At 42.5% G+C, this 25585-nt stretch overlaps 1 protein-coding gene across 26 annotated transcripts in view; it reads right to left on the bottom strand.

Moving 5' to 3' along the window:
• LOC135088863 (twitchin-like) overlaps positions 1-25585 on the bottom strand; it is a 164509-nt gene that overhangs the window by 112024 nt on the left and 26900 nt on the right. For 23 of the 26 annotated variants that reach the window (XM_063983893.1, XM_063983896.1, XM_063983905.1 and 20 more), the window contains exons 4-16: positions 21101-21264; positions 19372-19513; positions 15941-16100; positions 15275-15487; positions 14700-14829; positions 13349-13520; positions 9675-9766; positions 9433-9567; positions 7530-7841; positions 6265-6355; positions 5463-5623; positions 4802-4945; positions 1483-2448 (exon numbers count right to left, since the gene is read on the bottom strand). In XM_063983893.1, coding sequence (XP_063839963.1) covers positions 1483-2448; positions 4802-4945; positions 5463-5623; positions 6265-6355; positions 7530-7841; positions 9433-9567; positions 9675-9766; positions 13349-13520; positions 14700-14829; positions 15275-15487; positions 15941-16100; positions 19372-19513; positions 21101-21264 — 2882 coding nt within the window. The remainder of the gene's footprint in view (positions 1-1482; positions 2449-4801; positions 4946-5462; positions 5624-6264; positions 6356-7529; positions 7842-9432; positions 9568-9674; positions 9767-13348; positions 13521-14699; positions 14830-15274; positions 15488-15940; positions 16101-19371; positions 19514-21100; positions 21265-25585) is intronic. The other 3 variants (XM_063983895.1, XM_063983897.1, XM_063983901.1) reach the window with 3 other exon arrangements.

Below are 25585 nucleotides of genomic sequence, written 5' to 3'. Positions count from 1 at the left end.
AAAATTAGATCACGGACACTTGAAACCTTGACTAACATTTGGACATTCATAAAGACACGGAGCAAGGGACGTAACAGTGACAGGGAGGGAGGAGCACATAACTCAAACACTCCAGTAAGGGATGAAGGGACACACACACATGCGTACTTTACCAATAACTACACTTCCGCCATAACGATGCAGTGCAATTCTGAGGGGATACTTTAGGGCAGGGAGGACATGAGGAATCTGTACTTTAGGAAACTTACAGCGGGGAGGTCAAAGGGAGGGCATATTTACCAAACCAGGATCCATTTTTCGCTTACCTGTAAAAGAGAAACAGAAAACGGAGAGAATTAGTTTTTAGTCAGAAAAGAGGTGTTATGAAAATGCCTCAATCATGTTTTTTTTTTTTTTTTTTTAAGTATATAGATCCAAGAAAGTAATTGGTTATGTTGTGTTAGGTGGGTGTGAGTGGGTGTTTACGAGGCACTCAGGTAGTTCGTCTGTGTGTCAGATTAGCATCACACTACATCTGGTTTAGTGTGATAACAAGCGAAAGTGGAAGTTTTTAATACCTTTCTTTAGTTCGTGAGTGAGTGAGTGTGATAAACAGAGGAGAGTGTAACAATACAAGAATGTGAGATAATATAAAAAAAACTATACATTATTTTCATACATTTTAGTTGGCAATGGAGTAAAAATGGGTGATAAACTGAAGGATGAGCGTGACAATACAGTAATACCAAGGAATGAGAAACCTGTCTGAGGACGTGGAATGATTAGTTAGGAATGAAGTGAAAGGATGCAAAGGGATTGATAAAGTAACGTGAAAGTGGAACGAGTGAGGGGCAGGGTAGACAAAGATAAAGGAGATCAGGGAATCAATACATACTTCAAAGGAACGGGTGAAGGGATACAAAGGGAGGTGATGGAATTGGTGGGCTTTACAGTAGATGTTTGGTGCTTGAATTGGTTGTGAATGGCGCCTTGTGGTGGTGGTGGTGGTGGTAGTGACAGTGGTGGTGGTGGTGGTGGTGGTAGTGTGAGTGGTCTTGTTAAAAAAAACCGTCTACTTCGTTATTTCGTTGCATTCCGGTGAAACTATAAAACGAAAGAAGCGCTGAAGATTTTTTTTCCGGTTTCCTTATGTTTTCTTGGTCGAGCGATTGGCAGCACAAGCGAAATCATAAAAAAAGAGAGAAAATAGGCAAATCATAAGGCGTCTTCTCCAGTCTTTTCCCAGTGAATCATTAGCGTCCAGGAAAAATAAAGTGGCTTATTTTCTGCCGTCAAAAAAAGCAAAATAAAATAAGAAAGTAAACCAGGAAATCAAATAAAAAACAGCGGTAGTAGAAGAGCAACAGAGGCAGCCGGAAGAAACAGGTGCAATCTTTGAAATGAGTTGCAGCAGCTGGAAGTGTTTAGCAATGATGCGAGGCAGCGAGGGGCTTGGCTATAAATAAGGGCGTCGTAGCGTCAGCGCGTTACTGTGTCTCCCACCTTCTTCGTGGTGAGGCTGGTCTTCCTCTTCTCTTCTACTTTCTTCTTTTCCTCCTCAATCTTCTTCTTTTCCTCTACCTTTTTCTTTTCCTCCTCAACCTTCTTCTTTTCCTCTACTTTTTTCTTCTCTTCTACTTTCTTCTTCTCTTCCTCTACCTTTTTCTTCTCTTCCACTTTCTTCTTCTCTTCCTCTACCTTTTTCTTCTCTTCCACTTTCTTCTTCTCTTCCTCTACCTTTTTCTTCTCTTCCACTTTCTTCTTCTCTTCCTCTACCTTTTTCTTTTCCTCTACTTTCTTCTTCTCTTCCTCTACCTTTTTCTTCTCTTCGATTTTCTTTTTCTCTTCTACTTTCTTCTTCTCCTCCTCAATCTTTTTCTTCTCTACTACTTTCTTCTTCTCTTCCTCCTGCTTCTTTTTCTCTTCTATTTTCTTTTTCTCCTCTACTTTCTTCTTTTCTTCCTCTTGTTTCTTTTTCTCCTCTACTTTCTTCTTTTCTTCCTCTTGTTTCTTTTTCTCCTCTACTTTCTTCTTTTCTTCCTCTTGTTTCTTTTTCTCCTCTACTTTCTTCTTTTCTTCCTCCTGTTTCTTCTTCTCCTCTACTTTCTTCTTTTCTTCCTCCTGTTTCTTCTTCTCCTCTACTTTCTTCTTTTCCTCGATTTTCTTTTTCTCTTCTTCCTGTTTCTTCTTTTCTTCTTGTTTCTTCTTCTCTTCTACTTTCTTTTTCTCTTCCTCCTGTTTCTTTTTCTCTTCCTGTTTCTTTTTCTCCTCTTCCTTCTTCTTTTTCTCTTCTTCCTTCTTCTTTTCCTCTAATTTCTTTTTCTCTTCCTCTTTCTTCTTTTTCGTCTTTTCATCTTCCGTTTCTTCCATTGAAACATCTTCCTCTGATTCTTCCTCCTCCTCTTTCTTTTCCATTACAGTTTCATCGCTTTCTTCCTCTTCTTCTTCCTCCTCCTCCTCCTCCTCCTCCTCCTCTTCCTCTTCTGATTCTTCTTCCTCTTCCTCCTGGTCATGCAATTGTATCATTATGTTGATGCTCAGTGACAAAAATACAAAAAAATAGTAAAGAAAAAATCGCTTTCTTTCTCTCGTTTAAAAAAAGTTTTAACGCATTTTGTTTAAAGGTATGATTATGTATTTTTTGGGGAGTGTAATTCTGTACGTATAATTTTGAGCCGTATGTAGAAATTTGAACGATATGTGAATTGGATGGGTATAATTTGGAAGGAGTTTGATCAGGATTATAATTTTTTTTTTTTTTGTGAGTTTTCATGGAAGGGGGAAGATTTGATGTAGAAAGTTCATAAAAAGTTTATAATTTAATGTTTTTTTTTTTTAAGTTATGATTTTGGTTTGATTTGGTTTGTATTGGAGATGTACAGATTTATTGGTTTTTATTGATCAGCTTCGTATTATGTCATTTTTAATTTGGATTTAGGGACACAGGTGGGGTGGCACAGAGGGGCACGAGTTATTTAACCACAGGTGTGGGACTTTAGCTGCAAAGGTTTACCAGGAAACTTAAAGCAAACCTGATGCATCGATTTCTAGTTTGGAATGGCTAGTCTGGTGATGCTAAATTTATAAAGCCGTTAAATTCTTGCCTTTTGATTCTAGTTCATTTCTTTTCTTTAACAAATGATCTCTTAAAAAGAAAAAGAAAACCATGTAACTGTTCAATTATTTTTTTTTCCCTATTTTACTTTCACTGCCAATGGTTTTTCTAAAGGAATACTGTGCAGTAAGAACTGAGTTAACTTTATTGACATGCATATTATCTGGAGAATGAGAGATAAAAAAAAAATGCCTCTTATACTTAGCTTTCTACGGCATTGTTATTCTCTACAGTGATTCACATATAACGAGAAGGCGCCTCATATCAAGATGCATCAGACCCACTTTAGAGTTTCATGTTTTGCACGACCTCAACTCTTCCTCCTCCTTCACTCACTGGTAAGACTCAAACAACAAACACTCAGGAGCTCCAGTAGATACAAAGCAGGGCGTCGTTTTCTTTGGCAACCCGAGCAGCAGTGATGACTAAGAGTTGCAAAGTTTACATGAGTTATTGAGAAAGTTGAAATAATTTGCTTTTGTCTCCATATTAGATTTATTGTGAGTTCGGAAAGAGAAGGAGAGTGTAAGGTCATTTTTCATTTATTTATTCATCTTTTATAATCGTGCATTAGGGAGTTTGCAAGATTTTACTGGGAGTCATATTGAGGTGAACAGCGGGAGGAGGGGAAAGAAAAAACAATGGTGATCAGCTTTAGAAGGGATATTTAGGTGACATTTTAAGAAACTTTACGACTTTCACTCCAACAAAACACCTTAAACAAGTAGCACTCTCACCTTTTACTTATTTACATTTCTTTACATCTAACTACATGAAAAAAACTATTAGAATATTTACGCTACATTACGGTACCAAAACTTTTGACTGATTAAGGTATCATAAAAATTGAAAGAAAAAAAAAATTCTATGAAAACTGACGGAGTATTTTAACCAGTCAATTCAAAAGGTGCATGTTGGCGGGGCTTACCTTCTTCTATTGATGGGGCGCCACAGGATGCAGAGAGAGGGAGAGAGAGAAAAGAAGATAAAATATTAGAAAAAATGTGATGCATAAAACAGAATGATATCACTACTATCATTGTCGCTTCTCAGGTTCTCCACTTCATTGTGTCTGTGTCTGTATGCGTCTGATTTTATACCGTGTTCAAGTGTCTGTTATCATTAGTTTCTGAAAATATTAGTGTGATATAATGTGACATATCAAATAACATACTACTTTTATTACGGTTTCCCTTCAGCCTCTCCATTTTGTCGTTTCTGTGTCTGTCCTGTCTGATTTGATACCATGTTCGAATGTCTGTTATCATTAGTCTCTGAAAAAAGAAATCTGAAAAATAGTCCCAAGCTAAAAAAGATTAATAAAAACTTGGCTTCTAGTGGACTCTAATAGATCTAAAATGACTGCAGTAGTTTTTAATTCAATGACTTTTTATAATATGTCTTCCCTACCACTTATCTATCTTTCTTGCATTTCAAACTATCTATTTCCTTCGATCCTTTCTTCCATCTCTTTTTCTCAATGTTCTGTTTCACATCTTTCCTTTTATACTTCCATTTCAAATTGTTCTGCTTCACTTTAGTTCCCTTCCATCCTTTCCTTCAGCGTTTTTTTCTCGCTGTTCAACTTCACATTTGCTTCCTTCTATACTTTCCTTCATCCGTTCTTCTCCCCCTCTCCCCTTTACCTCTTCCAGCATAGTCTTACCTCGTCCCCCATCCCTCTTCCTCGCTCTCTGTGCCCCTTACCTCTTCCAGCATAATCTCCGTGAGCTCCACCGTGTTGGATGTTGTCTCTCCCTTCTCGTTCTTGGCCACGAGTTTGTAGCTACCGCAGTCAGTCCTCTCCGCCCTGATCATCTCCATCTGCACCACGTACTTGCCCTCACTCTCCTGCGGAACGCCACGGTAACGTAAGCAACGAGAGAGATTAAGTTCTAAGAGGTGGTTGATAGAATGAGCTCCCTCTTACTTTCTCTTACTATATTTCTATCCCTTCAGTCTCCTGTATATTCATTCCATTCTCCATCTCTTCTATCTTCACCTACAAGACTTTTCTCTATTATTGTGCAGTCTTTCTATCACTTCTACAACATCATTTAGGCTTGTAATCTTAAACAATTTTGGGTTTCCTCACTGGTATCATTTCCAAAAGCCACACAAATTATAAGTGAGATTCTCTTGGGTACTTTCCCTATTGATAATACAAAATTCTCGTTGAACTATCATTAGAATAACAAAACAACAACAACAACTCCAATATCTTCTACTAAAGCCTGTTGAAAGTTGCCAAAATAAGACAACAAAACCATCTCTTTATTCTCTTCCCACCTCTTCACTTGACTCCTCATCTCTCGCACTCACCAACCACCGCTACCGCTAACTGCCTTCACTGCTAACGGGCACTCACCTCGTTGATGTTGATGCAGTGGCGGGTGTCCAGTTTGACCTTGGTGGTGTCCCTGAACCAGTTGCAGGCGGGCTTGGAGGTGGACATGATGACGCACTCGATCAGGACACGCCGGTTAATGATGGAGATCACCTTGGGCTGCCTCTTGATGGTGGGCGCCACTGGGGAGAGAAGCAAGATTAGGATCAAGATGTGGTTGGGGATGGTATGCCAGACGTAAGAATTAGTAGTGCAGTGAACACGATTTTTTTTTTCTATTCTTTGTTTCTTTTTCCTTAAAGATGTTGTCATAAAGACTTAGGAGAAATCTTTATCTTAAGTCGCCTGTGTCATCGAGACTAAAAAAGGAATGGTGGAAGGCAAAGACGACAGAGAATTTGACGGAGATGAGATAATGATAAGCAAGAAATATTGTTACCATAGATAAGTAGTGATAGGTAGGATTCAGACCCACTGGTAAACAGCAGGGAAGTGTCCTAAACTAAATGAACAAAGGACAACCTCCGTGATGTTTAACAAAGGGTCTGAATCCCACCTATCCCGACCTGCCTGTAGTTACAATAGTCTTAGGCAAAAATAGACAGAGAACCAAATACAGAGATAAGAATTTGCTGTGTTTTCCAGGAGTGATCAACATACTAGATGAAAACATAATGCAAAGATAATAAATGCAAGAAAATAACGGTGAATACTGACAAACGTAAAGAAGAAAAAATAAATAATAAACAAATGTTGAGGTAATACAAGGATGTTTAAGAAAATTACTGTAATTCTATATATATTTTTTTCTTTTCCTTCTTACCTTCAATGTTGAGGTTGAGGTTGGCGTTGAGTTCCCCAAATTCGTTCTTAATGTTACACTTGTACACGCCTCCATCAGTCGGCTGTGGCTTCTGCAGGAGTGGAAGAAAACGACATGTAGGACATCAATCCAGCTATCAGTGCAGGAGCAGGGGGAGACTGTGCTGATCTATGACGCAAGGTCTGACTGTGTTTGAGTCTGAATACAAGATGCAACCGTGAGGAAAGACAGTCGTTTTGAAGTGAAAGTGATTGTAATTGTAATTAACTCTTTGCTTTATGAGCTACTAAGAAATTACTCGTGGGAATGAGCAATTTGTGTTTTATTTAATCACACGACGTCTTTATTTACCCAATGTGTTTCTTTTTTTGGGAGGGGGCGCTGAAGGTGTGGAAGAAGAAGAGGAAGAAAAAGGAGAGTGAAAGGGCCTTGGAATATATCATGGTTTGTTGGTGAGTATTAAGTGCAACAGCATGTGCTTGTTTACTTCATAATCTACCTCGTGTAAGTGAGTATAATATATATTTAGTTGTGGCATCATCGAATCTCTTTTCTCTTGGGGTTGGGTGCAAAGGGTTGTGTCAGTTGTACTTGGAGTTGTGTTACGGTTGAGTTACAAGATGTGGGTGGTGGACCGCTAGTACGGGCGGTTATGAAGGTGGCGGCGACGGTGAGGCACTGCTTGTTGAGGTGAAGTGTTTAGTGGGTGTCGCACTCAACTAGTGGAAGATTATCGGAACCCAAAGAGACGTGAGGGAGAGTATGAGGTACAGGCGACCGTGAGGTTGCTGCTTGGGGGTGGCCAGTGTTTAGTGAGTCTCGGGCTATGCTAGTGAATCGTTATCTTGTAATCCAAGGACGTGAGGAAGAAAATGAGAAGCGTCTCGTGAGTGGAAGGCGAGGAGGCTGTCCAAGTGGCGGTCTCAGTGCCTCGCTGGAGCCTGGAGCCTCGGCCTGCCCGAGACTTTCTCATTGCCTTCAACGGCAACACCTCTCGCGGGGTGTTAGTGTCGTAGGGTCTAGACTGGCGGCTGAAACGGAATACCATTATCACCACCGTGAGTGTCAAGAACAAGCACAGCGTAAGCCAGGCACAGTTTAAGGAGGCGGAAACGAGCAAGCAGCAGCAGCAGCAGCAGCAGCAGCAGCAGGAGCCGCAGCCAGACAGCAGCAGGAGGGAAAAGAGGCAGGCAGCGGCAGCGGAGGTTGTAAGGCGCGGGAGGCGAGGAGCTGCAGAGGGATGAGGAGTAGAGTGCCGATGTTACCCGCAGGACCAGACGGATGCGGTACAGCTCCTCCTTCTCGAGCGTGACGGTGGCAGTGACCCGCGAGGCGTCCAGCTGCTTGCCGTTCTTGCTCCAGGTGGAGGTGGGCTTGGGGTCAGCGCGCACCAGCGCCTCCATCAACACTCGTCCCGCCTTCTCCTCGAACTTGATGGTTGGCTTCTCCACGAACACCGGCGCCTGGCCCTTCGGCTCCGGCTCGGCCTCGATGTTCAGATTCACGTTGGCGGTGGCCTCCCCGAAGTGGTTCATCGCTATGCACTTGTACTTCCCGGCGTCATCGGCACACGGGTCCTGAGTCGGTAACAGGTCAGCGGGGGCTCCGGCAAGGTGTCAGGGGTCGGGGGAGGGCAGGGTGTATGACAAGGAGAAAGGGAAGAGAGAGAGACAGATAGAAGGAGGAAGTGCAGCGTGAGGAGTGGTGGGCAGGGGGTGATGTCCATATCAGCGGACATCTTGGAGCTGCGGGAGGACGTGGGAAGAGGGAGGTAACAGCGCCCGAAGCAGACCGGATACACCTACAGCGCCTTCAGGAACGAGTCTTGACCCTGACGCAGCCACGCAGGGAAAGGCAGAAAGGGGCGTGAGGGGCAGGGCGGGAAGGGCTGGAGTGGCTGGAAGGGCTGGAAGGGAGGGCAGTGCATGCAGATGTACAACTACTTCCATTCAGAGGCCAAAGAAAGTCTTCACTAAATCAGGCTGACAAGCTGAAGTTGACAAATCCATTCGTTAACCTTCGGCAATTCAGAATGACTACTGTACTGCAAGTCATGGCGGTCCAGTGAAGGAAGCCCAATGACAGACACACACACAGACACACAGAGACAGGAGAAGGGCAGGGCGAGGCGGCAGCAGGTTCCTTCAACTCTTCTTGGTTAAGTTTATGTTGATTTAGAGATATTATGAAGGTGACGTGGACGTGACGCGCTTCGCCTCCCGATCACGTCACTCGTCAAGCCAAACAAGGTCGGATGAGTCAGTGAATCTACTTTCTTCAGTATTATTAAGTGAGTCTTCAACTGTCCGTGAGTCAATGAGTTGCTCGTGAAGTCAGTTTAAATAAATTTCAAACTACAGGTTCAGCTTGAGTCAGTGAGTGAGTTCAGTATTACATCTGGTGAGTCATTTCAGTACTCGTCACTTTGCTCAGGTGAGGCGAGGCTGAGTCCGTCACCTTCACAATACCGCGAGGATCCTGTGGTTTTTATGTGGTATCTTTTAATTTATCGTGGCTCAGAATTTTCAGTCATAGTGGAGAACCTGTGGAGATTATGTGTCATTCCTGAGGATCTGAAAGTAGGAACGGATGAGCATTCCTTACTGTAACACTAGGAGGAGAAGGAAGAGGAAGAGGAACTACTAACTGTGTGGGGAAGGTCGTGGCGTGTGCATCTGTACAGGTGTGGACATGAGGTACTAAAAGGTATTTCTAATTATAAAAAAAAAGTAAAACAGTCACTGTAAAAAAGACAAAAGTTTAAAAAGGAAGGACTGACTAACATCTGTCTGGGGTGTGATAATGCATCGTGTCTGCGTCTCTGTCCTCTGCACGCTCCAAGAATGACCACTTAGATACTCTGAGGACACCTGCGATCTTTACTGTTACTCTTCATCTTTATACGTCATTCTAGGAGCGAGGGAAGAAAATAAGAGACGAAATAACTTGCAGAACAACTCCTACGGCCTCTCACACGGAGACCGGCCCACTAAACATGCGTCCAAGCCAAACACCGCTCGACGGCCCTCATTCCCAATACGGCCGTCATTCCATGCAGACGAGGAGCTCCCCAGGGCGGGCATTCCAGACCTGTATGCAACCCTCATTCCCAGAACACAGGGAGTCTTAGGAGCTACGGAGGGAGGGGCGGTGCAGTGTGCCTCTTACCTTCACGATACACGAGTACTCAAACATCTCGGAGCTGACTTTGTGTTCCCTCACGACCAGACGCTTTCCTGCGATCACCAGCTCGCCGTTCTTGAACCACTCCACTGTGGGCTGTGGCTTGGCCTTACAACGAACCTGCAGGGACGAACGGGGCACGGTCACACCACACACTCGCGGGACACAGACGGGATAGTATATACCACTGGTCAAGGGATGGCCAGGGGACGCATACGAAGACGTACCTTCATGGTGATCATAGTGCCCGTTTCGTTAGGGATGATTGAGGGTTTGTCCAGGAAGGTGGGAGCGAATCCTTCCGGTACGATCTTGCCCTCTGCAAAGTGTGAAAGGCGTGAGAGTGACACGTTCCCCTTGGGTGCACGTCCGGGCTGCTACACGTAACACTACGCCGCTAGACCTCGCACCTCCACCGCTGAGGGACAAGACACCACCACCAACACTAACACGAGACACTGCAACTCCAAACTTTCTAAACACGAGCAAGATGACCAACAGTGATGTGTCCCCGGGATGCCCCACCACTGGCCATGGCGGTGACGGGGCCTCACAAGGCTTCACAAGACTTTACACGACTTTACTTGACTCCACTCTCCTACTAAACCACTGTCCTATATTCCACTGGGTTTATCTCTCCTACCACGCTCCACTCTTCCTACGTTTAAGTCTCCTATGGTTTTACTACCCCAGGATTCACTCTCCTAAGTTTCACTCTCCGTCACGTCACTCTCCTACACTAAGCACTCAACACTACTCTACACTACAGGCTTGTCCCTGCAGCTTGCTTCGTTTTTCTTCTTCACTCAAAAAAAGCGACACAAAAGATCCTCCGGCGATCTGACTAGCCGCGGGTGAGATCTTCGCGAAAAAAAATACGCGATCTCACAAAAAAATGACGATATCTAGTACTTTCTCCTCATTTATTTATTTAACCCGCTATTCAAGACTATTTATAGCACGCTACCCTAGAGAAAACACACAAAAAGTACCGAGGAACCTGCAAGACCCGAAAAGGGAGACAGAAAACGACGTGCTGGCGAAAACGAGACACCGGACGGCGCGAGAGTACTAGTAAAGAAAAGAAACAACACCTTAATAGTAGTTTTAATCCATACATTACCTTTAGATATCGTTTTCCAGAAGGTGTCGGACGTTTGCCACCTGTACACGCCAAGGAGTCCCTGTAGCTAAACCTAAAGAAAGTTTGTCTTGTCCTAAGGTTATGTGGAAAGGTTAAAATTTGCTGACTCTTAAGACCAATTGAAGTCTTTGTTTAATGCTTTCTAATATTTTGAGGATTTTAAAAAGGGAAACTTGTAAACAGGAGAAATCAAAAGGGTCTTAATGAATGCTAGAATTAGATGCTATTTTTTTTTTTTTGAGTGGGTATTTAAGTTTTCATTCTCAGTAACTCACCTAGATTATTTTTTTTTAAAGTATGAGGATTAAGTTATATTTTTCTCTAACTCTAGCTCTTTCTTACAGCAGCGTTTATTGCAATGTGAATGAACCCTGCAGGAAGGCAAGTTATCTGCATAGCTTCTTTTCTTTTCTCTCTCTTTTGGTTGGTTATACTACAGGGAAAAAGAATCAGCAGACAGACCTACACATGTACAGACACACGGACACTTCTACGGACAGACGGACGCACACGGGGAAACACACACAGGACAGGACTTTTTAAGGGTTTTCAGACGGACACAAGGACAATCCGCCTGTCCGTTCTACAGGAGGAGAAGGACAAGGACAGGCACATGGACAGGCACACGGACAGACTGAGGGATGAATCAAGGACAGCCCTACGGAGAGACACGGACAAGGACAGGCTGACGAGGACGAGGACAAGATCACAAGGACAATAAAAGGGAGTCGTGGGGAAAGACAAGGACAAGGACGGACAGGACAAGGACAAAATCACGGACAGACGGGACTAGACGCACGTAGGGTGGTTCTGACGGACACAGGGAGGGACGGACAGAACAAGGACAGGCGAGTAAGGACAAGGACAACAGCCCGGCCCAAGCCACGCCCCTCACCACTCGTTGCTGTTATGACACACTAGAAGCAAAACGAAACAAAACAAAACAAAACAAAAAAAGATACGAATGGCCCATAAAAAGAAAAAAAAAGCGACATCACCACCATCAACACCATCAACTCAGATAAAAAGCGACAAACAACCAAAATAGCGATAGCAATAAAAAAAAAAGGAAAAAAGTAATAACAACGCTAACAATACGAATAATAAAAACAACCTTCGTAATCAAAATACATAACGACAGAACCACAAAATCTAAAAAAAAGCAACTTATGGAAAACTAAACAAATCGAGACACACTGTTAACAAAAAAATAAAAAAAAACGAAAAAAAAAGAATAACGCACAAAAGCAATGAATGAATGAATGAATATGCCAAAAAATATGTATTAGTCTGAAATGGAAGCATAAAATAATAATAACAATAATAATAATAATAGTAATAATAATAAGGACAACAAGAATAATAATAATGGTAATAATAATAATAATAATAATAAGAGTAAAATTGGTTTAATCTTCTTCCTTTTAAGAGGAGGAAAAAAGGTGCTTGAGAAAAAAAAAACTGAGGAAGCAGAAGGGAAGTGCCAAGGGCAATGGACGGACATGAGACAGACACTCACAAGGACCAGGAATCACGGACGAGGACAATGGACAGCAATGGACAGAGCACCAGGAGAGACGAGGACAGGGCCAGGGAGTGATGGACGGACATTCTTCACTAAGGACACGGACAGGCACTGGTAAAGGACAAGGACAGTGCACGAGGACACTCACGGACGCACGGACCAAGAGAGCAGGGCATAGTGACGAGGACAGTGACCAAAGGAAGAAAGTGACACGTTCACGAGGACAGTAAGTGGATGTGATTAATGCCACGGACAATGATGAATATGGACAGTGACACGGACGAGGACAAGCACGAGTGGTGACGAGGACAGGACGGACAAAGACAAGGACAGGACGGACAAGGACAAGGACAAGGACACTGATGGACAACACGGTAACGAGGACAGGACGGACAAGAACGGACACAGGACGGACAAGAACGAGGACAGTGACGGACAGTATAGTGACAAGGACAGGACGGACAAGGACGGACACAGGACGGACAAGAACAAGGACAATGCCATGAATGAACAAGCAAGAGAACATTGGCGAGAACACGATCGTGGCACGGACAAGGACAAGAGGAAAGTGACTGAATAACGGACGACTACACAAGGACAGTAAGTCGGTTATTAGGAAAGTACCAACTTGCACGAGGACACTTCGACAATGACGCATAGGCAGTGACGAGGACAAAACGACAGCAGAGCGAAGACAACGGACAGTGATAGTGGACACGAAGACAGGACAGTGACAGAAGGACAGGACAATAGGAAAAAAAACGGATGGACAGTGACAAGACAAGGAATTTTCTCAAGCACTCAGACGAGACAGTGAGACAAGGACAGTGACACAGGGAGGATGATAACAAGGAGGAGGAGGAGGAGGAGGAAGAGGAGGAGGAGGAGAACGAGGACAGGCGGGCACGGGGGAAACAAAACAAACAATATTACAAACAAGATCAAGGAACAAAAAAGGGGAAAAAAAAACAAAGACAAACCCAAGAAAGAAATAAGATGAAAACGAGAGAAAGATGCAGGATAAATAACTACAGAATCAGACAAATAGTAAAAGCTGGTGAAAGATGTACAGACAGAGAATGACAGTAATAGACAGACAGATAGACAGACTGAGATAGAACAACAGGAATAATCGTAATATAGAGAAGACTAAGAGAAAAAAAATAATAAAGGAGAACCAAACGAACGAACCAGCGGTCTCGAGACAAACCCAAAGCCATTATTGTACTCACTCTCGAAGTTCAGCGAAATGTTTGCGTTCGAGTCTCCGTGTGGGTTGAAGGCATTGCACCTCCACTGGCCGCCATCCGACGCCTCCGGCTTAGAGATGACTATAGACACTATGTACGTGTCGCGCTCACAGATCTTCTTGTACATGGAAATACGACCCTGCTCCTTGATGGTCTGTGGGGAGACATTGGGGAGAGAAAGAGGGGCGGTGAGACTGAGATCAGGGAGAGGAATGTGGGGAGATGATACAAAGGAATACTAAAGAAGGATAAACATCAACAAGTCTGCTGGACATTGGGGAGAAAAGAGAAAGAAGATTGGTGTGGGAATTGGGTGCGGGGAGACAGAGTGGGGAGGTGTCAAAGGAAGACTATAGAGGATAAACATCAAGAAATCTGGTTAACACTGGGGGAGAGAAAGAGGAAAGAAAGAAGGCTGGTGTGAGAATTGAGTGTGGGGAGAAGAGAGTAGGGACATGACAAATGAACACCTACTAGGGCAAAACATCAACTGATCTCTGGCCATTGGGGAGAGAAAGACAGATGGCGTGAGACTTGAGTTTAGGGAAAGGATTCTGGGGGAGTGACGAAGGAACGCTAAAGAGGGGAGAAAAGAAAGAAGGGTGTGAAAATTGAGTGTGGGGAAGTGACAAACAAACACTAAAGGGAGTACAGGACATCAAATAATCTGGTGGACATTGCAAGGCTGTTTGTGATAAGCTGTAATGAAATAAGGGCAAAACAGTAAAGGTGAAGGCTACTCCCTCCTCACTCTGATCGTGGCTGGCAGGGAAGGAAATACCATGCAACACTGATAATTTGCAGTGTAACTTTGATCAGAAAGTACTATAAGAGTTATCACTATTTTCACAACAATCCACACTTAGCACAGACAAGAGAGGAAAGAAAGATTAAGGAAGAAAATTACACGACACAGCAAGGATAAATATAACCCCTGAAGAATTAAGAATAGGAATAAGAATAACCAGAATAAGAACAACAGTAGCAACAGGCAATATCACAGACAAGAGAGAAAAGAAAGACTGAAGAAGAAAATGACACACCACAACAGGCAGAAGTATAACACCTGAAGAATAAGAACAGGAATAAGAATAACCGTAATAAGAATAAGAATAACAATACTAAGAACAGGAAGAACAAAAAGAACAAGAAGAACACCACCACCATTAACAAACAAATAGAAAAGACCCCCAAACAAGACCAAGATCAAGACTAAGAACAAGAAAATGACAAAATAAAATGAGAATACAAAAAAACAGAAAGGAAAACCCAAGACACTGAGAAGAAAGGAGCCCCAAAACCAAGAATCTTCAAGAACTTTCAAGAGTTTCACCTCCGTGCCCTTGAACCAGGTGATCTCAGGCTCCGGGTTCGCCTCCAGCACACACTCCATGACCAACTTGTCTCCCTCCTGACGGATTACTGGCTTCTTGGGGAACCGAGGGGCTCTTGCGTCCGGTACCCTGCAGAAGAACGTGAAGGAGGTGTGTGTTAATACTTCCTAGAATTGCTGGATTTGTGGGATTTTTGCCATTTATGATTGGAAGAGGAGGACGAAAGAGGTGGAAAGGTAGGAAAGGAAGTAGTAATAGGATTACAATGTAGTGGTACAGGATGAGAAAGAGGAGGAAGAGAATGTATTGTGGGAGGAGGAGGAGGAGGAGGAGGAGGAGGAGGAGGAGGAGGAGGAGGAGGAGGAGGAGGAGGAGGAGGAGGAGGAGGAGGAGGACAGAAAGAAAAGGATTAAAAAAAAAGAACAAGAAGAATAAGACAAAACAGAGAAAGAGAGAAAAAAAAAAGAAACACGAACTGACAACACAAAAAGAGAAACGAGACAGAAAACAGAAAAAAAAGACAGCAAAGTCACAGAAAGTCACCAAAAGGACTTGAAACCAGACCATTACTCACTTGGGCTTATCATCCTCAGTCTTGCCCTCAAAGTTAAGGTTCATTGTGGCCACGCCCTCACCGATCTTGTTGCTAGCGATGGCCTTGTACTCGCCCTCGTCCGCGTTGGTAACAGACGTGATGGTCATGGACACCAGGTAGTTGACCTTGCCGTCCTTCTCCACCTTCATCACGTGGCGGGAATCCTCACGCACCTTCTTCCCCTTGAATTCCCTGAAGGAGGAGGAGGTGGTGGTGGTGGTGGTGGTGGTGGTGGTTAGGAGTATGTAGGCTTAGTGAGTTGGTGCGTTGTCTGACTGAGTAACTGATTGATTGATTTGCTGACTGACTGACTGACTGACTGACTGACTGACTGACTGACTGACTGAATGAATGAATGAATGATTGACTGACCAACTGACTGACTGCCAGTTTGACTAGCTGACTAACTAAATGAGTAACTGACTGACTGCATGAATGACCAACTGATGGATTGGCTCTTTGTCTGACTGCCTGACCCATTACTTAAACAAAAACATGAACTTACGCAACCCATCCCAACTTCCACACTCACTCCCCACCCATCTCCCAGTCTGTCCTCCCCACCATCCTACCATAACCTCTCCTTCCAGCCGCCAAAATTTCTCCCACCCGCTCCCTCACCCATCTGCCCTCTGTCCTACTCACCACACAACCGTCGGAGGAGGATCACCAACACATTTGCAAGAGAATATCACGCTGTTGCCGTCATCGCTCTGTCTAATGCTGGGGCGCTCCGTAAAGGTGGGTTTCACTCCGTCCTTCTTGGGCAATGTCGTATCATCAGCTGTGAGCATCATAAAGGAACCTGGAGGCGCCGCAGGAGGAGGAGGCGCAGGAGGAGCAGGAGCGGGAGAAGGAGCAGGAGGAGGAGGAGAAGCAGGAGGAGGAGGAGGAGGAGGAGGAAGGATATTTTAGGGTTAGATACACTGAGACAAAGGCATTACAAGGCGCAATGATGGATGTGATGAGAGAGAGCAAGAGCGAGAGCGAGAGAGAGAGAGAGAGAGAGAGAGAGAGAGAGAGAGAGAGAGAGAGAGAGAGAGAGAGAGAGAGAGAGAGAGAGAGAGAGAGAGAGAGAGAGAGAGAGAGAGAGAGAGAGAGAGAGAGAGAGAGAGAGAGAGAGAGAGAGAGAGAGAGAGAGAGAGAGAGAGAGAGAGAGAGAGAGAGAGAGAATGATGCTGATGAGAGATGCAGATGTTATTAAACCATCATTAATTCCTGAGATGTTACCGCCACCTGACCAAGTGTCTCCCTCACACCTGCCACTCCTGCTTCATCAGAGGGACCAGAAGGCGCCCCAGAGGAACACCGGGCTCGTGGTCATGGGAGTGAAAAGGGATTGATTCAAGGACCCGTTTGAGCTGGGATAATTTAGCTCCTTGAGAAGACCAGGTAGTGTTTTGTTGTAGTGGGTAATGTCAGGTGTGGATTTAATGATGGGGCTTCGTATAATTTATCTAGTGATTGGGGTTCGTATAATTTCTGTTGCTTTGCATAGTTTTCCTCTGGTATGCGACTTCATGTCATTCGGTCCCCCAAAAAATGAAAAAAAAAAAAAAAAAAAAAATGAAAATTATAAAAAATCTATATAATAAATTCATTGAACAAAAATGCTTAAAAACTGAAGAAAAGTGAGAAAAAATAGCGTCAATAAATATCTAACAAATAAACACAATTCAATGACATATTAAGAATATGAAAAAAATCTCAATATAGTGAGAATACAAAATCAATGTAATTAACTCATAAAAAAAAGACACATGAGATAAATAAATACATGAATTACGGAGAAAAAACGGAAGAAAAACAGTGAAAAAAAGGTAAGGACAGTGAGAATCAAAAGAATAATAGCAGACAAAGAGAAAAGTAGAAAAAAAATCACGAAATGAACGAAAAACCGAAATAAAATCGAATAAATCAAATAAAACATCTTCGGTAAGTGTGAAGTCCTTGTATGTTTACAAAATGGGGCGCTCTTTTGTCATCACCGTGAAACAAAAGACGATCAAATATTTCCGCTATGTAGGATTGAACGTCTTCCGCGATGCGTATTTGTTATTGTTGTTATTGCAGTTGTTATTGTTCTGTTAGCCTTGAAGTGTCCATGTTTAATTAGTATTTCCTTAATCTGTTTTGTGTTTGTTTACGGTCTAATCTTAAGATCTTACCTGGTTTAGAAATAGAGAAGTTACACGTCGTTTTTGTTTTGTTTATTGTACGCAAAGAAAACGGTGAGTTAGTGTCAGGGGTTGTTATTTTGAGTGTTATTAAGTTGGTTATTTTGTGATGAGTGTTGGAGTCCCACACGGGCAGGACGAGCACACAGCGGGGAGGAGATGAAGGAGGGCTGCAGCTTGCCACCTTCAGGAAGAACAGCCCAGGAAAGTGAAGCGTTACTGCTGACTGCGTGAGATGCTCTAGTGACTCCATGAGAGGAAAGGGAGAGAACACGAACCAACAAACGAAGACACACACACACACACACACACACACACACACACACACACACACACACACACACACACACACACACAGGCCATAACTATTAGTCCAAACACATAATTCAAGTTTCTCTCAAAATGAGCACTTCACTTCCTTGCGACATTCACACAGACAGGACAGAAGGTTGCAGGACACTTAGGATATAGGACATAGGACACTGGAGACAGGACGTAGTGCGGTATTGCGTAGGACATAGTAGGACATGGTAGGACACAGAAGGACATACATATGCAGCAATATTTATCCTACTTCTGATTTATGTCTTTACTCAACTAAATTTCAATGCAAGACAAAGCTTAGTGATTCATTCAGGATTACTGACTATAGACAAGACTATAATAATGATTTTTTTGTCAAGTTGTTATCATTATCTATTAATTATGACTAGAAAGAACTACTGAGTGAGTGAAACACTGAAAAGTTACAAGATAGCTAACAGTTACAAACAGTTGTCTTAAGCTAAGCCACTCTACACTCCAACTAATTAATACATTAAGCACATGAAAGTACTTATGTTTGATCAATAACTGAAGCATGATTTTTAAAAGGCGAGAAGCCATAATCTTAGGAGTTTAATTAATTAAAAAAAAAAAAAATTACACGAGTTTATCCGAGAGAAAAATATTAACAAAAAAAAAAAAAAAACGAGGAATGGATGAAGAAAGTCCGCTCCTCAGTAGAAATTATTAAAAATTACTGAAGTACTAGAAGGTGAAAGACTTAATGCAAGGGAAGGTGTTTGGCTGAGAGAGCAAGGGCGCTGCGAGACACGAGCGCAGCAAAACGACCAAGGAATGTCGCAAACCAAAAGATTCTTGTTGACATCCCGGAGTGAAAGAAATGTTGACTTTTTAAGAAAATATTTACTTTACCGCAATAGCACGAGGGAGAAAAGAGAGAGAGGGAGAGACTACTTTAAAGTGAGACAGAGACGAAGTGAGACAATAAAGTGGAGAAAAAAAGTAGTCCAGATGACGTATGAAAACTAGATAAAGTAGATTTAAGTGAGACTAATAATTGAAAGTTATTGAAGGACCGAAGCTTGAAGAATAGAACGAGATCATTTGAAAAAAGGAGGAAATTTAGAGACTTCAAGAAAAAGAGACACAAAATGTAGATTCAGAACATGAAAGGTAAATATACTCCGGTCTGAGAAGCTGAAAAAAACAAGTTCACTACGTAATTTACAACTCATCGTGTAGCTGGAAGAGAAAATCGTTTAAAAAGAGGAGAAAAGAAAAAAGGGACAAGGAAGAAAGAAAGAGGGAGAGAGAGAAAAGAGAGAAAGAAAATGATGGTATAAAAGATGGGAAGAGGAAGAAGGAATATGGAAAACGAAAGGAGAGAGGAGAGAGAGAAAAAAAGAATGGAGTAAAAGAGAAAAAAAGAAAGGAACATGAAAAAAAGAAAGAGGGAGAGAGGAGAGGAGAGAGAAAGAGAAAAAAAAAAAAACCGGAAGTGAAGAGTAGTAGCGTCACCCAACTCCAGAGCTCTCCACAAGGCAAAGGAGAAGAAGAGACTGAAGAGACAGACGACTGGTGAAGGAGAGGGAGGAGCAGTAAGGCGAGACTCACTGTCAAAGTTCAGACTAATGGAGGCGCTGCTCTCCCCGAGTTCGTTCTTGGCCGTCACTTTGTACTTGCCGGCGTCTTCCACAGTCACGTTCATCAGCGGCATCGTTACGTAGTATGACTTCTCATCCTTCTCGATGATCACCTGTGCGGAGGAGAAGGAGGAGGGGCGGTCAGGTGTACAGGGTGGTCCAAATTTGCCTCATTATCTGTGAGTGTGATGCTGGCTTGATTAGTCAGTGAGGCAGAATGGGGTCAGGTGGAATGATATACAGGTGAAGGGTGAGTCTCAAAACTCATACAAGTGGTTCAAGAAATGTGGAGGAATGGAAACGTGTGCGTGAGGTGACGATGTAAGTTGTACAGGTGATAGAAGGGAAGGTAAGCGATGGACAGGTGTGCGACGTGACGTCACAAGTCCTCCAGGTGATACAAAGTAATAAGTTGCCAGCCTTCACCTGCCAGGAGCACTTAGGGGCGCGCGTCACCTAGTAGACGTGTGTACTGACAGCCGTCACCACCTGAGGACACGTGGCGCGAGGTGGTGAGGTGGCGCGCCCTGACAGGTGACAGGTGTTTGACGGCGCCGCATCGGGCTGTCACCTGTGTATTGATGGGTGAAGGGTGCAGGGCGCGGCAAGCAGGTGTGGGGTGCGGGTGTGCTTTGATCGCAGGTGTGTTATGATTTCAGGAAGACAAGGGAGGGTTTTTCCCTGGCTGTGATCGGCGCCAGGTGAGCCATGTATTTACTGGGAACTCTCGGGGAGGTGTAAACAGCGAGGTGGTGAGAGGACCCAGGTGCGGCTGTGGCGTAGTGCATGCCACACGCCAAATACGCCACAACCACACCACACCACAACACTACCACACTACGCATTCTCTTTTTTTTTCCTCTGGCATTCCCTATGTATTCCTATTTGCACGTAATGACTTCCAGAACATCAAGTATAGTCGTGGTCAGAGGTCAAATAATATTCTGCATTTACTTCTATTGTACTTAATGTTTCTTATTGTTACTTATTATTTCTTAATGTTTCTAGTCTGAAGTCCTCTGATCTCGTGACGTTATAAGCATTGATGGACTGCCACGTGTAGGACTGATGACTTCTTGCAGCTTCCCTTATTTTATGTACAAAACTAAAGAAATGAAGGATCAGAGCAACTGACAGATTATTGGCAGAACAGGGACTGAGACTGAGGAAAACCGCTAAACAGTACAAATGTGACGAGAATATTACTAGAATTTTTCTGAAGAGGAATTGAGAGCGAGAAAAAACGCTAAATAGTGGAAATGAAAGGAGAATATTACTCGAGTTTTGTTCACTAAAGGAAATGAGATCTAGGAAAAACGCCAAACAGTAGACAAGAGAGGAGAATTTTACCGCAGTTTTGTCACTACAGGTCGAAGAAAAAATGCTAAACAGTAAAAATAAGAAGAGAATATTACTCGACTTTTGTTCACGAGAGGAAAAAGACTGAAGAAAAACACTGAACAGTGGAAAGGAGAGAAAAATCTTACTCGAATTTTGTCATCAGAGGAACTGAAAGCGAGGAAAGACGCTAAACAGTAGAAACGAGGGCAGAATATCACTTGACTTCTATCCAAAAAAAATAAGAGACCATCACTCGAGTTCCGTCCACCAGTCAACGTAAAAAAATAAAATAAATAAAAAAATAAAAAATAATAAATAAATAAATAAAAAAAATAAAAAAAACAGCTTGGGATTCTCACCTTGCACCGGGCGGACTCTTGCACCTTGACTCCATCTCGGTACCAGGTGATGGTCGGTTGAGGATCAGCAATAACGCGGCATTCGAACTTGATGTGCTTCCCTCCATCCTCTTGCTTGATCACGGGTTTCTTAGCGAAGGTTGGCGCCAGACCGTCAATTTGTCCTGCGGGAGGCGAGAAGAGACCGTGAAAATAGGAGGTGGTGAAGGGAGAAAGGTGGTGTGCTTGGTTGAAAAGGAAAGTGAAGGGGATATAATAGAAAACGGAGTGGGAAGAAGTGGTGGTGAGGTGATGTGGTTAAATAAAGTAAAGTAGAGATATGAAGGGAGTAATGAAGAAGTTGTGGTGAAATGTGTGACTGTGAGGTGATGTGATGAGAGATGAAGTGATTGTGAACGAAGACGAGTATGAGGGAAAGAAAGAGGAGGAGGAGCATTGTAAGTGATAATAGGTGATAAACGTTGCAGGAAATGAATGATAATGGCGGTAAAAATGAAGACGATAATGATGATGATGAAGGTGGTGGTCGTGGTGCGTAGAAAAACAAAGCGTACATAAAACAAAGAAAAAGGAGATAGATGAAAATGGAAGATGAAAAAGAGAGAAAACACAAAACAATGAAACATAAATAACATAGAACATTAAACAAGATGAAAATAATGAAACAATACAACACTGAACGAATAAAAAGAGACGAAAGAATGAAAACATGGAACATAAATGGAAAAAGTGAACAAAGAGAGAGAGAGAGAGAGAGATAACAAAGAACATTTAACAATCATGGAAAACACAATGAAACAATAAAGATAACAAGAAACAAATATGGAATTACGAATATAGGAAAAGGCAACACTGAACTTATACGGAGGAACAAATAAGGGATGGAGATAACACTTGATAATTATGGGAAAACGAGGGAGGTGATAACACTGAACATAGAGGATAACAAAAATTGGAAGCTATGTTGTATTCTGTTGGGGGAGTAACAAATAAGAGGGACATTTTTATAAGTTTTGTATCTTTCAGTCACCTTCATTCACATTAAAGAAAACGGAGGAAACAGTTAGAGGGATAACACTGAAATAACATCGAATAACAATAATGGGAGAACGAGTAAGGAAAAGTATGACATTGAACATTGATGAAGAACACTGAGGAAGAAGAACATTGAGAAAAACCAAGAAAAAAAGAAGAAGAAGAAATTTATGAAGTCAACACTAAACACTGAACAAAAAAGTGAAAATGATGTGAACGAATAACATTGAACATTTCTGATAGTGAACAAGGAGATGGTAACATTGAACACTGAAAAGAACAAGATTGAAACTGATAACGAATAACGTAAACAACATTAACTGACTGTTGAGGGAAAGGAAGGGAAAGAGTTAAGTGATGATGTTGATGGTGAAGATGATGATGATGATGATGAAAGTGATGATGATGGTGAAGATAATGATGGTGATGGTGATGATGATGATGGAGAAGATGATGATGATGAATGATGATGATGATGATGATGATGATGATGATGATGATGATGATGATGATGATACAGGAAGAGAAAACAAGAGAAAATAGTGTAAATATAATATATATGAATACTCACCACACCACGAAAAATGAATAGAATACTTAATACTATATTTTCATCATACAAACGAGCAAAAAAATCAACTCCATACTAACACCAGAACAGTAAGATAAACAGACAAACAGACAGACAGACAGACAGACAGACAAACTTACAGCCATTCAAATGCAATACAAACATTACCTGACTTGGTGGCAAACAACAACAACAACAACAACAACAACAACAACGACCGCTTTTTCATATAATATTGTTTAGATTTATATGTATTTTCTTCATCTAATTCGATTTTGTGCATGTATGTATGTATGTATGTATGTATGTACGTATGTATGCATGTACTTGTATGTAAGTATTATGTACACGTATTTCTATCACGCTTTTTCCTTTCCATTACTTTCCCTCCCGTCAATCAAGGAGAGAGAGAGAGAGAGAGAGAGAGAGAGAGAGAGAGAGAGAGAGAGAGAGAGAGAGAGAGAGAGAGAGAGATGGACAAAGGGGCACCCATATCTGGTTACACGTTACTCCGTGCCAATCTCTCTCTCTCTCTCTCTCTCTCTCTCTCTCTCTCTCTCTCTCTCTCTCTCTCTCTCTCTCTCTCTCTCTCTCTCTCTCTTTCTCAGGTCAGCTTTCACCATCATGAACCACCACCATTGCCACCACTACTACTACCATCACCACTATCTCTATCACCACCACCACCACCACTACTACCACTACTACTACCACCACCACCACCACCTCCATAACCTACATTGCTACCACAACTGGCTCGCAAGACTCAGCAGTAAACTAATCCTCAGCCACCATCACTCAACGGCTGACAGTTGGTGACAGTGATGGTGATGGTGGTGGTGGTGGTGGTGATGGTTGTGGTGATGATGGTGGTGACATGATGTTTATTATCTTCGTGTTTGTTTTTATCATTATTTTTTTTATATATATAATTCGAAGGTAGCTATTGTCATCACTGTCACTATTACTACTACTGTCATCACTTTGAATCATTGATAGTGATGATGGTGGTGATGGTGGTGAATTACTCTTATTCTAGTATTTACTTTTCCAATTTTTTTCAGTGTTTGTAGGTAGTTATTATCACCACTATTACTATCATCACTATTGTTGTCACTATCAAGAACATGACTTCCTCTAATTTTTTTTACCAAAGTGACCCTACCCCCCCCAAAAAAAAAAACAAGGCTACGTTTTCTATGCAATCCATTTTCTATAATTATCCTACTATAAATACCAAGAAAAGTATTCGGTTTTTTCTGTTCATTTACGTTACGAGTGTTTTCCACCCTTAACACACAAACACTCTCTCTCTCTCTCTCTCTCTCTCTCTCTCTCTTTCTCTGTAAGTCGAAAAATGTGATTCAGATATCTAATAGACACACTTCTATCCTTCCTCTCTTCTCACTTTTTTCACTTTCCCCCTCTCTCTCTCTCTCTCCTCTCCCTTGCACACCTCTCACCCCATTACCTGGCGGGAGGGGCGACAGGTGACTTCCCGACCCGCCAGGTAAGCGTCAGAAAAGTCATTAGTAGGTAGTATTTCTCGAAAATAACACACCTTGAAAAAATGAGACGCGAGGGACTTACAGCGAGAGAGAGAGAGAGAGAGAGAGAGATGAGAGAGAGAGAGAGAGAGGAGAGAGAGAGACGAGAGAGAGAGAGAGAGAGAGAGAGAGAGAGAGAGAGAGAGAGAATATTCGTGGCTGTCTCTTAAAAGGATGTTAAAGTCTTGTGTAAACATATTCGTCAGCTTGAGGTGATGGTGAATATTCTTATTTTCACTCTTTATTTTTATCGGTACGGACTTAGAGAGGAAGAGAGAGAAGGAGAGAGGGAGAGGGAGAAAAGGGTGGAGGGGGTCGAAGTAATCTTTAAGGAACTGACTCATCTGGGTGTGAGCTAAATAAAGGGAAAGATTGACTCACTCTCTCTCTCACACACGCTCTCTCTTTTTTCTCTAATTCATATATAGACACGCAGCAGTCAGGCAGTCACTGTGGCGCTAATTTTTATCCTTTTTTTTTTTTTGCATTGATGAGTCAGAGAGACAGAGAGAGAGAGAAAGAGAGAGAGAGAGGAAGAGTGAGGGAGAAAGGGAGGAGAGAAAGACCCACAGAGAGAAACGAAGATCAGAGAGAGAAAGGAAAGAGAAACACACACACACACACACACACACACACACACACACAACACACACACACACACACACACACACACACACAGACAGACAGATAAGAAATAAAATTAACTACTATTTTTTTATGTGATTTACAGAGACGGCGCGTCCCTGAACGAACCCGATTCATTCTTGTTAATTGGCAGGTTAAGGTGATTGAGTGGCTGGCGTTTGAATGACCACAAGGCCGCGAGTCTGATCTAGAGAGGCGACACGTCCTTACTCTGTGATAAACGAGCCATCAATCCTTCACAGCTGGTGTGTCAAAGTCATTATTCCTGAGCCAATAATAATTCGACCTCACTCTCGATGGACTAATAATAATGTGAATATCCTCTCTCTCTCTCTCTCTCTCTCTCTCTCTCTCTCTCTCTCTCTCTCTCTCTCTCTCTCTCTCTCTCTCTCTCTCTGAATTAATTCCTAAATCCTTCCTCACACGATAATTTCCCTTTGATAATCACCTTCTTTTTAAATATTTCCCTCTCGTGTTTTCATTTTTCTGACGTGGAGATTTAAATTACTGACACACCTTTACGTTTTCCTGTGCCTAATCTCCTCACGCGATCTATTTATGAGCGAAAATTAGCAAAACTGACAAAACTTACGAGTCTTGCAAATTTGGTCTTAAGAAACCAGCGAGGGACAAGATCAAGAGTAAGAGGAAGAAAAATCAAGGAAAGACACTCCATACTCGTTGCGG

Source organism: Scylla paramamosain, chromosome 32, assembly GCF_035594125.1.
Source record: "Scylla paramamosain isolate STU-SP2022 chromosome 32, ASM3559412v1, whole genome shotgun sequence".
NCBI lineage: Eukaryota > Metazoa > Arthropoda > Malacostraca > Decapoda > Portunidae > Scylla > Scylla paramamosain.
The sequence above is the reverse complement of the archived record's forward strand: the minus strand, read 5'-3'. Positions and strand labels throughout refer to the sequence as shown.